Source organism: Vulpes lagopus, chromosome X (genome assembly GCF_018345385.1).
Source record: "Vulpes lagopus strain Blue_001 chromosome X, ASM1834538v1, whole genome shotgun sequence".
NCBI lineage: Eukaryota > Metazoa > Chordata > Mammalia > Carnivora > Canidae > Vulpes > Vulpes lagopus.
Window position 1 is genome coordinate 44059336 of NC_054848.1, and position 15742 is coordinate 44075077.

The 15742-nt window shown below is 37.6% G+C and overlaps 1 protein-coding gene and 1 pseudogene across 1 annotated transcript in view; both read left to right on the top strand.

Annotated features, from left to right (window-relative positions):
• Positions 1 to 5729, top strand: part of LOC121482503 (glucose-6-phosphate isomerase-like) — a 32423-nt gene extending 26694 nt beyond the window's left edge. Inside the window, exon 2 of the mRNA XM_041740404.1 lies at positions 5267 to 5729. Within this exon, the coding sequence (XP_041596338.1) occupies positions 5267 to 5712 (446 nt within the window). The 3' untranslated portion in view covers positions 5713 to 5729. The remainder of the gene's footprint in view (positions 1 to 5266) is intronic.
• Positions 5730 to 14847: 9118 nt separating this feature from the next.
• LOC121482798 lies at positions 14848 to 15328 on the top strand (annotated as a pseudogene).
• Positions 15329 to 15742: the final 414 nt, after the last annotated feature.

Genomic DNA, 15742 nt, shown 5'->3' on the forward strand with positions numbered 1-15742 from the left:
TCAAAATTGCTGCTTGGTAGCACTGTAACAGATTTCCTAAATCCTAAACCACATGTTTTTTTTTTTTTTTAAAGGTGCCTTAACTGCTTGCCCAGCCCTTTGTGTGTGTGTGTTGATGCTGTAGTTTATTACATTGCACACACGTGTGTGTGTGTGCGCGCGTGCGTGTTTTTGGTACCAATCTTGTGGTTTGTTTTGGAGTGAAGGCCTTTAAAATCTGAACATCTTGGTTGTGTGGCATCTGTATTTTTTGCTTTCTCATTCGCAGCATTAGACCTTGCTAGCAAGCCCTTTCGTGATGGAAATTGGTTTAAAGGTCAGATAGATATAGATCTATATATTTTTTTAAAGTATTTAAGAAATTTTACATCTTGTGGTCTTTCCACAGTGGGCAACAATTTTCCGTTCAGTAATGTGATCTAATTTGCCCTTTTCAGAAGTTTCTTTACCCATACGTACATGATTTCATTTTCTTTTCTTTTTTTTTTTTATGATTTCATTTTCAAAAGAATTCTGACCAGTGGTCATTTGTTGCTGCATATTTGAAATGGCCGTTTCCCATATAGCCCAAATGTAGTTTCAGATTATATTACTTTATACACTGAGTATCTTCTTGGGAAAGTATTGTTAGCCAAACATATCCTGATATGTACATACTGTCATGAAAACTGTATTCATCGAGTGTAATTTAGCGTGTTCAGCTTCCAACTCCATTGCCCATTTCTTAATACTGTAGAGCAACCATGGTTTTCTCAATATAAACTAGTCTTTGAAAGAAAGTTATTTCACATATTTGAATTTTGTGACATTCCAGTTAACCTTCCTGACTACCAGTAACCATAGGAGTGGAATTTATATGGTGATTACATCCCAATCCAGTGAGGAACCCGTGTTGCTACTCAGCTTTTACAGACTTCTTAAACTGTCCGAACCCCTGAACAATCTCTCTTAAAGATTTAGGATAATTTTTTTTGTGCGTCACAGGTCAAACTTTTTGGGGGCATCTAATTAAAAGCTCTTGCATTTGCTTCAGTAGTTGTTTGAAATCAGGAATCTTGTTTAAAATACATAGGTCTGTCTTCTTAAACTACGTTTATTCTCTTAGCCATGTCAGCAGTTAGGTAGAAGTAAAACCTTTGTGAAGAGGGTATTAGGGATGGAAAGTTAATGCCACATATAACACTTAAACATTTTAAAAACATTCCAGTAGTTATTAATGAAAATAAAGTAGAAAATAATGGTCATTTAAAATTTTGTTAGTCAAAATAACCTGTTTTAAACACAATTACTGCTGAAAATTTAAGTTACTTTTTCTTAAAAGTTATTATGCTGTTTTTCAACACACAGAGCAATGCACAAATCTTAACTGTACAGCTTAATCAATTCTTAGATAGTAAAAACATGTATGTAACCAGAATTCAGATTAGGAAATTAACATTACCTGTAACTCAAAGGCAATTGCATTTCTCCTCCTAATTAGTATTTGCTTTCTTATCTTTTAAGACTATAGAATAGTTCTATTTTTGAAATTTGTCGGTTGAGATTTAGATTATAAACTTTTTTGTGCTGCCCCCTTGTGTTGTTTGTTTTACTTTTCAAAATACTCAGTTTTTTCTCCATTTGGTTTGTACTGTAATTCTACAAATTACAATACGTTTATAAATTGGTGTTAAAAAGTGAGTTCTGTTGTACTTTCTTTTTTTTGGAACTGTTGTACTTTCTAAAGAAATTTGATGCCACTATTTTGGAAACAAGTCTTGTTACAAATCTAAGCACAGATGAAGTACAGGTTTCAATTCACAAAATATTTTCCGTAGTAAAGCTATCAAAGTAAACTAAAAAATGAGTAAGTTTTTAAAACCAGTGACAGTTTCATCATCTGAATTATATAGTTTGATAAAATATGGCTATTTAATTTTTTTCTATTTTTTTCTCTTAAAAAGTGTTATGTAGGGATGCCTGGGTGGCTCATCAGTTGAGCGTCTGCCTTCGGCTTAGGGTGTGGTCCGGGGTCCCAGGATGGAGTCCCAGATTGGGCTACCTGCATGGAGCCTGCTTTTCCCTCTGCCAATGTATCTGCCTCTCTCTGTGTCTCTCATCAATAAATAAAATCTTTTAAAAAAAAAGTGGTATGTATTTAATATCTATTTGAGCACGTTTAATTTCAAACAACCTCACATTGACCCTAATATATCTTTCCCCAGTAACCTAGTTATTCAAGAAGATTCTTAAGTTCTACCTTAACAGAGCAGACATGTTGGATTTTTATTTTATATATTTTTGTCAATGAAAACCCCTTCCACCTGAAATGCTGCCACAAATGTCTTGGAGGCTTACTTAACTTGTACTTGTTATTCATGGAGGTAATACTGCATTATTTTATTTGGTTCTTAAGTATGTAACAAAGGCAGAAATCCAGTGTTCATATTATTAGCCGATAAATATGTTGTGAGCTTTTTTCCTTCCTTTTTGACAAACATTTAGAATAAGTCATATTTTTCAGGATTGACTGTTAGGTTCATTTAAGTGGTTTTTGTGAAATACTTTCTGGAGCCTAGCCTTGTCAGAATAGTTAAAAGTTCCAAGGAGATTCTTTTTTTTCTCTTTAAGACCAAGAGTTTCAGGCCAAAACAGGTAACCAGAGTTAGTATATAGAAAATTTCCAACACCTCAGCACTCCAAAAATTGAGGTACAGTTTGGATTTCTTTTCCTTCTAAGATTGTTAAAAATTCACTTGAACATTGTTTGGTTTTTCAGCTCTCCCCTTGATAAAAAAGGGAAAGGAGTACTCCACAGATAATTAAGGTTGCAGACATGCATCAGAAATTTATTTTCTAAAAAAAAAAAAAAAGAAAGAAATTTCTGCATGTTTTATAAATGGCTTACATTTTCAGCAGGTCAAATAGTTTATTCTTGTTAATGTTTTCACATTGGGGGTTAATATAGACACATAGGTGAACTGGAAATACTTGATGCTCTGTCTATAAAGTGTACTTTTTTTCAAGAAATGATGTGTGTATATATACACACACATGCATACACACACAGTATATTTGGCTAAGCAAGAGCTTTTACTTACAGGCATCCCATGTGGGAGAGCCACCAGGCACCACCAGAGTTTTTAAATATTTTCTTGGCAGCTGTCTCCTGATAAACTGTTATACTGTATTTTAGCAGATTTTAAATGTTCCTGGGCAAAGAACACTATGAGAACTGGAAAAGTCACTATGATAACAAGTAAAACATGATATTTTTAGGAGACAGTTTGGTGTGATACAAACTACAGTTGGGGTTTTTAAGTTAGACAGGCTTAGGGTTGGAAACCTGGCTCCAGTTCTTGCTCACCCTAACTTCAGCCAAGTTATCTATCTGATGCTCAGGGTTTTTTAAAATATAAAATTTGAGATAATAAAAATAGATACTTTATAAACTCCAATGGGAAGTCTTTCCTGACCACTGGATTAAGATACTTTCTTCTGTGTGTAATGGTTCATGGTTCTCACAGTTTACTTATTTGCATGGTTGTGTGGCTAGACCACAGACCTTTTGATGGGTGGGGACTAGCCTGAATTATTTCCATAAGCCTATAGTCCAGAACATGGAATTTAAAATTTTTTGTTTTACATGACCACCTATCTTTTCTGCAAAACTTGTAGTAGCATTGCTTTCCTGACTTTTCTGTTTCATAATATAACTTGGAACTCCCTCAGCTACTGATTCAGACTTAAATTGCACCTGCATTAGATTATTCTGTGAAGACTTTCCCAAGGCAAAGTGAGTGATGCAGATAATAGGCCCTTTATAAATTTGTCAATTGGAGGAACTGTTAAATTAGTATATATACCTGCTAATTATATGTTGGTTTGTTTTTCCAGATGAACAGCAAAGATTTCAGTATTGCTTGAAAGAATCATTGATGTGAACCATTGATCAATGGACTTTTCAAGTAGAGGTGAGCGTTTCCAAGGAGACAGCTCATCTGATTTTCCTCCTACATCTTGGGACACTCCTTATCCATCTATTCCACTGACAACTCTTGCCCTGGTTGTTATACTATTGTACACGAACACTCTTACTTCAACACCTATAGCCCTTTGTTGTGCTTTTTTTTTTAATGTGTCTGCCTTCTCCATTAGACTGATATCCTTGAGAGCAAAGACCACGATTTCTTAATCTTTGCATATTCTGTATATGAAACACTACTTGAAATATGAGTGACATCATCGATTCTTTGATTCAATTCATATTTTGTTATCACCATATGGCAGAACATTCCTGTTTCAATCTGGTGCTAGTAGAATATATGCTGTCTAGGCATCATGTATGTGGCTTTCCTGTATCATGTGTTTCAGAAACTTTTCAAGCCAGTTGTAAGATGTTCAAGGACAAGAATTATTACTCATATTTCTATGTCATATCACACAGTGGCTAGCACCATTTTGAGATTACCCCATCACATAGGGCAATATTTTGTAGAATCACTCCTTTGTGTAACAACTTCAGTATTTTTGTACTGTTGTTACTTTGCTGAAATTTTTATTCGAAAAATAGCACTTGCTATAAAACTGCTATAAAATACAGTGAACACAATATTGTGAATTTTTATAAAAATAAATTTTAAGATAATATACAAATGATTTATTTAATGTTTTTGCAATGCCCTAAGCGCTTCTTTCATGTAATCTTAACATGCCTTTAAAGAAGATTGTTTTTCTCATTTTATAGGTTCAGTATACAGTATACTGTATTTTTTTTTCAGTATACTGTATTATTTAATGCCAGAGCCAACAAAAACTGCAGTATAGGCAGTTTCCAAAGTTAATTATACCACTTACTTTGCCTAGGTTTCTTTTGCATCTCTTACTGATTCTGTTGGCCAATTTTCAACCCCTTTCCAACACACTTAGCTGGGTTCTCGTTCTACCTGGTCTCTGCATGTGAGAATATGGAGGACTGAGAGACAGCTGAATTGTTACCACTTAGAAAAGGCATTGAAGAAAAAAATTCCTGTCAGAGGTGGGGACAGAATATGAAGAATTTATATAGGGAGGACTTGGGTCAGCTGTCTCCAGAGAGCAACTTTAAGAAAAGGACAAAGATGTTTAGGGATTGTCTTATGGAGTTTTGCCATGGGATGTGTAATGTCAGCACTCTTACCCAGCTTCCTGCAAAGGTCTCAAAGTGGCTTTAATATGGTAGTTTTCTTTCCTTTGCATTTATAAAAGCAATTACATCAGAAAAAACATGAGTTCCATTTTAGGTGAGTGTTACACCCGCATGGTACCAGTGAAATATTTCACAAGATCCTCCTGGCCAACTTTTTGGCCCAAACTGAGGCCCTGATGAAGGGGAAGTCGACAGAGGAGGCCCGGAAGGAGCTGCAGGCCGCAGGAAAGAGTCCAGAGGACTTAGAGAAGCTGTTGCCACACAAGGTCTTTGAAGGAAATCGCCCAACAAACTCTATTGTGTTCACCAAGCTCACGCCATTCATTCTGGGAGCCTTGATTGCGATGTACGAGCACAAGATCTTCATTCAGGGTGTCATCTGGGACATCAACAGCTTTGACCAGTGGGGGGTGGAGCTGGGAAAGCAGCTGGCCAAGAAAATTGAGCCTGAACTTGATGGCAGTAGCCCAGTCACCTCTTACGACTCTTCCACGAACGGGCTAATCAACTTCATCAAGCAGGAGCGTGAGGCCAGAAGCCAATAAACTCATGCCCGGCTGCAGTCCCTTTGTAACTGGTCCTTGTCTCTCCTCACCAGAGATGCGCTGCACAGTCTTTCCCAGAGCACCCTCTGGTTGCGGGCTTGGAGCACAAGCCCTTTGGGGGAAGCCGGTCTGGAATTGCCACCCCTGCCCATCCATGTCCGTGTGCCCTCTGTTTTACGATTGAAGTGTTCCAGTGCAGCTGATTTTTCTGACCGTGTCCGTGTACCAGATAGAAAAATAAAGATGCCACAAAGGAAAAAAAAAAGTTAACTAATTGTTAATTCAGTCCTTACAGAATTGAAATCACACATCTCTCAATTTATTGTTTTTTTTTTTTTTTTTTGTAGATGTGATATGGTCCTCTGGTTATGTTTTTTTTAAAATCTTTATCTTTTAAAGAAACGTACCATAAATTTTACAGATGAAATGATATGCTACTGGTATTTGCTTCAAAATAATCTGAGGGTGGGGTAGGTGAGCATATAGATGAAATAAGATTGGTGGTAAGTTTATAAATTTTGAAGCCATGTAACAGATATTTGGGAGTTCATTATACTGTTCTCTATACTTTTGTATATATTTGAAATTTTCCATAATAAAAATTGAAAAACAATTCTTCATTGTCTATTTGTAGGCCCTTGCTATCCTTAAAACTTAAGTAGGGAAGGCTGGTTAGAAGTCGGATCTATAGCCCAGATAGACACACTCACCCCTCCTCTTCAAAAGCCTAGGCTTTGTTCCTGAACTAAACATATTGGTAGACTTGCTCTTCCTTTAATATAAATTATTTCCTTGGAAGTCTCCCAGTTCAACTTGCAAAAAGACTTTTAGCCTCATCAACACGCCAAACATGACCCGAAAACTTTGAACCCCAATGGTGGACATGAACTTAGGTTCCAGGTGAGACAGTACTCCCATTCTACAATTTAGCTTTTTTTTTTTAAAAAAAAAAAAACTATTTTATTTATTTATTCATGAGAGGCACACAGAGAGGCAGAGACATAGGCAGAGGGAGAAGCAGGCTCCCCCCAGGGAGCCTGTTTTGGGACTCGATCTCAGGACCACGGGACCATGCCCTAAGCCAAAGGCAGATGCTCAATCACTGAGCCACCCAGGTACCCCTCTACAATTTAGCTTTAAAAAAACTAAATTTTTCTGATTAGGAAATTAATTTATCTTAATTTCAGGAAATTTTGAGAATTCCCTCCAGAGCAAATTAATAAAAAAATCACACATGATCCCCCTACCCAGAATAGCCATATTTGAAAAATATATATATATAAATATATTCCAGACTTTTTCTCTTCAAATATATGTTACCCAAGCAGATGGCACAAGTGAGCCCCCTTCCCACCAGAATATTTTCAAAAATCCATGACCCCTTTTATTGTTAAGCATGTGCCACATAGGTAGTACCTTGTTCCTCAAAATTTTTTAGGCTAATGCTTAAGGCCATTACACCATTTTTTGCTACTTCTGTCCTGTGCATGTGCAGCTCAAAACTTGAGTCTGAAATCCAAACCATGCCTTTTACTCCTGATGCATGACAAAATAACCCTGTTTTGTTTTTGTTTTTTTGTTTCCTAATTTCCACATACACTTTCTGCTCACCAAACTGGTAGGAATGGGAGGCATCGATTCAGAGGTGGTGCTACTTTAATAAGTCACACAGTTGCAATATATTGGCTAAAAGTAGGCTTGCTACTCTTTTGTTTTCCAGGAAGTTCCTTCTATCTTCTCTGGATCCTCAGCAAGCTACCATATCACTATCTCTCTGTAGCCTCTGATCCTCATTAGGTTGCTGCCCCTCTGGGCACAGTGGTTTTTAACTGTTAAACAAGGACACCACTATTCTGGACTCTGGGAATGGAATCCTGTTCTCCCTCTTCTTTCTACTCCAAGATGTATCCTCATATTTCCCTAATTTCCTGCAACACACAAGAGACCAGATTAAATTTTAATAAGATTTTACTGAAGATTACCAGGTTATGTGAGGAAATGTAATACAAAAGCACAATTTATAACTATTGCACAGGTCATATATTTTCTAGGTTCCAATGCTAGACTAGTTCCCTAGCACTGGCTGACTCCAAATGGCCTAGGGACATCTTCCATCCCCCATCCCCCATCACTACCAAGAGCTGAGAGTACAATTTCAAATCTTGTACAAAATGATTACCATACCCATGGAGAAGGGAGAGCTTTTCCTGCAACTCAATCTCTAACCAGTACTTAAGGTATGTTAAATATATAGTCCCAGAATCAAAGAAGTGAACCTGAAATTAATGGAATGGATCAAGGAGCTGTGATGGGTTGGGGATGGAAGTTCAGTTTTATAGTATTCCAAAGTTCATGTTCTATACTAAGAATAAACAAGACTGGGGAGGCCTGGGTGGCTCAGCGGTTGAGCGTCTGCTTCAGCTTAGGGCGTGATCCTGGAGTCCTGGGATCGAGTCCCACATTGGGCTACCTGCATGGAGCCTGCTTCTCCCTCTGCCAATGTTTCTGCCTCTCTCTTTGTGTCTCTCATGAATAAATAAATAAAATCTTAAAAAAGATAAGACTGACAATATAGTGAATTTGGTGCTCTACCTTCTTCTTGATAGTAAACATGGGGAACCAAAAAGCCCGCCCACAGTACAAGAAGACTTAACACCTTTCCCTGTACAAGCCTACACAGCAGTATGAAGAAGCAGATCAGGACCTCTGGAAGTTTAGATTTATTTGGGGCCAATGCTGAGGGTATAGAGGATTTAGAACAGGATTGGTAACAATTCTCTTTTCCTTTTGTCTACCCACTCAAACTTAGATCTTGTTTTTTTGACTGTTAAAAAGACAAATAGACTGCAGAGTCATTCTTAGTATAGGTATCTTCCACTTTTCAAAAGTTCAGATTAGGCCCTTCTTTTTAATGAAAAGCCTACATTAGTACAGTAGCCCCCCCATTACCCATGGTTTTGCTTTCTGAAGTTTTATTTACCCACAGTCAACCATGTTCCAGGAACAGATAATCCTCTGACCTATCATCAGAAAGTCAATAGTAACTTAATACTACATCACAATGCCTGTATAAGTCACCTCACTTTATCTCATCATGTAGGCATTATTTTAGCATCTCACATCATCACAAGAAGGGTAAGTACAGTACAAGAAGATTATTTTGACCACATTCACATAACTTATTATATGTTATAATTCTTATATTTTATTATCAGTTATTGTTCATCTCTTACTGTGCCTAATTTACAAATTAAACTTTATCATATGTATGTATGTATAGGAAAAAACAGTATATGTAGGGTTTGGTATTATGCTTGGTTTCAGGTATCCACTTGGGGGTCTTGGAACATATTCCCTGTGAATAAGGAGGGACTACTGTACCTGTTTTTGCTAAATGAAAGAAATCTGAAGAGAATTCTTGCTTTTACCAAAAAAAAAAAAAAAAGGAGAAAAAAGCAACAATGGTGTTCAGTGTTTGTTTTGCAGCAACCCCTTATAGGGCAGTGTACACCCCAGCAGTGAGAGTGGCCCCACCAAGTTCCTTCCCTGGGAACTATACTCAACATTTCTGCATGAAGCCACAAATAGCTTTGAAATGTATCTGTGAGCATCTGTACTTTATTTCCATTACATTTATTAGCAAGATGTGTCTTAAGGTATCAGAAAAACCCAAGAGGTTATTTTTGGGTCTGGGAACACTCAAAAAATTTTCCATATAAATGAATGGTAATCTCTTCTCCACTTTCTGCCAGTTTATGAGAGATTTCATAGGAATGCTCTACCGTTGGATAGTGGGGGAAACCTGTATATGGTACCAGCAGTGACATCTATCTCCCTAGTGGACATTTTATGAATTAGCCCAATCCTCGGTGTATTCTATTTAGAGCAAAGAAACCTTTCCCAGGAACACTCTGCTACCCAAGGATACCCCACTGTCCAAATCTATTTTGAATTACCATATTCTAATACTGAATTAAATATTAATATGTTGTATGTAAGAAGAAAGATTCTCTCATGCTTTCCATAGCATGTTCCAATCAGTAAAATTTTTCTAATACTGAATTAAATATTAATATGTTGTATATAAGAAGAAAGATTCTCTCATGCTTTCCATAGCATGTTCCAATCAGTAAAATTTTTAGTTCTTTAAGTTGTGTTTTTTTTCATCTAACCTGGTAGATAAATAGGAAAGTATTTGCATTTATATGATATCTCCATCCCTACAACTGAGCTTTAGCTGTGATAAACTAAACTATTCAGAACTATTAGAACTCTAGGCCAAGAATTCTGTTACTTCTAGAGGTACGTGAATTGGGCAAATCAGACATGGCCCCTGTCTTCATGGAGCTCTCACTGTATTGGAGAGACAGAAATCCCAACAAAATGTACCAAGTGTTTTTATGATAGTGGGGATTCTGTGGGCTCTGCCAGCACATAGTGTGGGAAGTAACTTAGTTTGGTAAGAATATTCTCAGAGGAAACACCATATAATTTGACACCTGAAGGATGAACAGGTCTTAGGAGAAATAGTTGGGGGTGGGGGTGTTCCAGGAAGAGAGAAGAGCAGATGTGAGGTTCTGGAAGCTAGATAAAAACATGGTGCTTTTAGAAATAGGAACTTTTTCATTATGTCTAGAACATAATCTGAAGGTTCAGAGAAGAAGAAAGGATCTTCTAGACATGAAGCCAGTGGGGTAAGGAAAAGCCAGATTATATCGGGTCTGATGCAACTTTTTCAGGGATTTGGGGAAAGGAGACATGACATCAATTTGCCTGAAGAGTAGAAAATTGCTTGAAAGGGAGAGGAGATTGTGGTGATAGTGTGGGTGAGAAATGATGGTGACCTGAACAAGCATGTTGACCACGTTGATAGAAATGACTACATTTTAGGGTTTAAAGGGGCATAAGGTGATTAATTGGATTTTGGAAATGAAAGAGAGGTAGATATCATTGATCTGTCTCACTGGAGGAACAGAGTTAATGATACCATTCCCTGGGGATGAAAAGAACATGGGATTAATTTTATAACTGCTAGTTTCTGGTAACCAAAGGATATTAACTTGGAGATGCCCACAAGGCTGGAAATACACACACACACACACACACACACACACACACATGCAGCTTAGAAAAGAAGAATGAGTTGGAGATAGAGGTTTTGGAGTCATCAGTAAATGAGCAGTGGGTGAAAAGGTAGGTATATACAATGTCATCTAGGAGAGACTGTAGAGAGGGGACAGTGAAGATTATGAACATTCAAGGATGGGTGCAGGACTTCCAGAGGGTTCTGTGAGGATCTTGGTGGACCCATTCCCCTGTGAAATACCATTTTATTGGTGACAATTACATACACACACACACACACACACACATTTAAAGTCCCAAGAAGTTGCCATAAGGGCACACAGCAAGTGAATAAAGATTTGTTCAAGAAAATCTATTAAATCTCTATAAAAATCATGAGAATCTGTGGCATTTGAGCTATGCCATCTCCCCCAGCTCCATGTGACAAGCTCTACTCCAGATATGGATGTGCCCAAGAAGATGGGGGCTCCCAATCCCCCCAGCTGCTAGTCTAGGGCTATGCCTTCACTCTAGGACAAGGCCACCAGTGTTTCTGTTTCCCCGCAGCAGAAGTGCTGTTGCAGAAGTGATATTCCAAGCAAGCGTGGGCTAGAGGACAAACTCCCAATTACAGAATGAGGTCTTACCCTTAGGCATGACATGCCAAGAATAGTGGGATCCCACTCTTCTCTGCCTCAGCACCTTTGTATGGCAAAGTTTCTACATGGAGACAGGCAAGTTGAAATAACCAGGGACTACCTTCTCCCCCTCAGTGTCCAGTGGGATGTTACTGCAGGAGAAGTGGCCTCCTATAACCACCCTCTGTTCCAGTACAGTTGTCTGGAGTTTCTGCCTAGTTGAAGAGGCAAGTCATGAGAACTAAGCACAGAAGCTTTGTTTGTAGGGACTGAATTTATTTGGGAAAGAGCTTAGAAAAATTCATGCCTAAGAGCATTTTTGAAACAATGGGAATCTTAATGGTGAGTAATTAAGAAGGGCCTGGTAGTTCCAGCTTACTAGTTTAAACAAGGGAACAGTACTATAAAACAACTAAACTAACATACATCTAAAGACCACTCCACCAACAACAGCAAAATATTCATTCTGTCAAGTAGAGGGAACCTTTTCCAAAACAGACCATAATGCTAGGCTATAAACATGCTTCAACAGACTTTGAAAATTGAAATTATGTTCTCTAACAAAAATGGAATTAAATCAGAAATCAACAATAGAGAGAAATGTGGGAAACTCATGAATATGTGGAAATTAGGCAATACATCCTTAAATAACCAATGAATCAAAGAAAAAAGTCACAATGGAAATTAGAAAAAAACTTTGAGATGGATATAATCAAAACACCAAAACTTGAGATTCAGCTAAAGCAGAGCCTAAAGGACAATTCATAATTATAAGTTTCTATAAAAAGAAGACCAAAGTAAACACAAAGCAAGCAAAAAAGAAAGTGATATATGGGGTGCCTGGCTGGCTCAGTTGCTAGAGCATGTGACTCCATCTCAGGCTTGTAAGTTCGAGCCCAACACTGAGTGTAGAAACTACTTTTAAAAAAAGAAGATAATATAAAAGAATAGAATGAAAAATTAAAAATTATAAAAACAATAGAAAAAGTTGGCTCTTTAAAATGATCAATAATCTGAGGCACCTGGGTTGCTCAGTCAAGTTGAGTGATTCATGGTTTTTGGCTCAGGTTGTGATCTCGACCATGAGATCAAGCTCCACATTGGGCTCCACACTCAGTGCAGAGTCTGCTTGAGATTCTCTGCCTCTCCCTGTCCCTCTGCCCCTCCCCGTGCTTGCTCTCTATATCTCTCTCTCAAACAAATAAAATCTTTAAAAGTAAAATGATCAATCTTCTTTGTTTCTTAAATTCCACATGTGAGTGAAATCATATCATATATGTCTTTCTCTGACTTATTTCACTTAGCATAATACTCTCTAGCTCCTACCATGCCATTGCAAATGGCAAGATTTTATTTTTTATGGCCAAGTAATATTCCATAATGTATATATACCACATCTTCTCTATCCATTCATCAGTTAAGACACTTGGGTTGTTTCATAATTTGGCTGTTGTACATAATGCTCCTATAAATATCAGGGTGCATGTATCCTTTTGAATTAGTGTTTTTTGTATTCTTTAGGTAAATACCTAGTAGTGCAATTGCTGGATCATAGGGTAATTCTTTTTGTTTGTTTGTTTAGGGTAATTCTATTTTTTAAGATTATTTATTTATTTATTTATTTATTCATGAGAGACACAGATACAGAGAGGCAGAGACACAGGCAGAGAGAGAAGCAGGCTCCATGCAGGAAGCCCTATGTGGGACTCGATCCCACGACTCCAGGATCACATCCGGAGCCAAAGGCAGATGCTCAATCGCTGAGCCACTCAGGTGTCCCTCTATTTTTGTTTTTGAGGAGCCTCCATGATGTTTTCCAGAGTGACTTCCTGGTTCACATTCCCACCAACCATGCAAGAGAGTTCCCCTTTCTCCACATCCTTGCCAAAACCTGTTTTTTCTTATGTTATTGATTTTAGTCATTCTGACAGCTTCCAGCTTTGCTTTTCTTTTTAAAGGTTTATTTGGCTATTTGAGATCTTGTGGTTCCATATAAATTTTAGGATGGTTTGTTCTAGCTCTGTGAAAAGTGCTGTTGGCATATTGATAGGGATTGCGTTACATGTATAGATGTCTTTGGATAGTATAGACATTTTGAAAATATTTGTTCTTCCAATCCATGAGCATGGAATGTCTTTCCAATTCATTGTGCCATCTTCAATTTCTTTCATAAGTGTTTTATACTTCTCAGGGTACAGGTCTTCCACCTCTTTGGTTAGGTTTATTCCTAGGTATCTTATGTGGTTTTTTCGTGCAATTGAAAATGCGAATGATTCCTTCATTTCTCTTTCTGCTGCTTCATTATTGGTGTATAGAAATGCAACAGATTTCTGTACATTGGCTTTGTATCCTTCAACTTTGCTGAATTCATGTTATGAGTTCTAGCAATATTTTGGTGTAGTCTTTGGGGTTTTCTATATATATAATTGTGTCATAGGCAAAGAGTGAAAGTTTTACTTCTTCCTTTCTGATTTGGATGCCTTTTATTTCTTTTTGTTGTCTGATAGGACTGCCAGTACCATGTTAAATAACAGTGATGAGAGTGGACACTCCTGTCTTATTCCTGACCATAAAGAAAAGCTTTCAGTTTGTCCTCATTGAGGATGATATTACCTGTGGGTTTTTCATATATGGCCTTTATTATGTTGAGGTATGTTCCCTATGAACCTACTTTGTTTAGGGTTTTTATCATAAATGGATGTTGTACTTTGTCAAATGCTTTTTCTGCATCTATTGAAATGATCATACAGGGGAAAAAGAAAAAAGAGAGACAAATTAATGAACAGATTCTTAAATATAGAGAACAAACTCATGATTACCAGAGGGGAGGTGGGTGTGGAATGGGTTAAATAGGTGATGAAGATTAAGGAGTACACTAGTGATGAGCACTGAGTGTTATAGAGAAGTGTTGAGTCACTATACTGTGCACCTGAAACTGATATTATACTGTGTGTTAACTAACTGGAATTTAAATAAAAACTTTTTTAAAAGATTTTTTAAATTTATTTATTGATGAGAGACACAGACACACACACACACACACAGAGAAAGAGAGAGAGAGAGGCAAAGACACAGGCAGAGGGAGAAGCAGACTCCATGCAGGGTCCTGATGTGGGACTCGATCTCGGATCCCCAGGATCACACCCTGGGCTGAAGGCAGTGTCAAACTGAGCATCAAGCTGAGCCACCTGGGCTGCCCCTAAATAAAAACTTTTTTTAAAAAAATATTTTAGTTCTTTATTCATGAGAGACACAGAAAGAGAGGCAGAGACATAGGCAGTGGGAGAAGCATGATCCCTGCAGGGACCAGATGCAGGACTCAATCCTATGATCCCAGGATCAAACCCCAAGCCAAAGGCAGATGCTCAACCACTGAGCCACCCAGGCATCCCTAAATAAAAACTTTTAAGCGGGGTCGGTGAAGGATCTCAAGATGGCTGGGTGAAAATGTGCTCTAAAAACCATTGACTGGGTAGCTTTTAGAGAGCTCACACCCCAAAACCAAAAGGGCATTGTGAACTCTCTGAAATCCTGGAATGACAAGCTTACCTCCAGGTTGACTACTCTTCCTGAGAAACCATCTGCTATCAACTGGGCTTACTACAAGGCCATGTGGCAAAGCCTGGCTTGATAGATGACTTTGAGAAGCGGTTTAATGCCCTGAAGGTTTCTGTGCTGGAGGATAAATACACTGTCCCAGCGGATGCTGAGGAAAAAGAAGATATGAAAAGCTCTGCTGAGTTTTTGTTTCTCTCAAAGGCCAGGATTGAAGAATATGAAAAAGATCTGGAGAAGATGAAGAAAATAATTCCATTTGATCGGATGACAATTAAGGACCTGAATGAAGTCTTCCCAGAAACCAAATTAGACAAGAAGTATCCCTATTGGCTTCGAAGCCAATTGAAAATTTATAAACTTGAGTTGGGTAGAAAGTTCTAACCCTCATATGATAAATGCTAGACATTAAAAATAATGATATGGTGAAAAAAACACTTAAAAATTAAATGAAATACAATCTGTACTGTATCCAGAAATTAATGAACATTTACAAGTCAATAATAATTAAATAATTAAGTAAATTTTAAAAATGGGGAAACGATTTGAAAAGGCAATTCTCCAAGAAATATAGAAGTAGACAATAAGCACATGAAAAGTTGTCCTACAAGACATACCTAACATATATGGGGAGCAGACCTGCCAGGACAGAAAGTGCTGGCAGGATATACTCAGGATCCTAAATGTGAAGAACATGCAGCCAAGAATACTTTATCCAGCAAGGCTCTCATTCAGAATAGAAGGAAAGATAAAGAGGTTCCAAGATAGGCAGA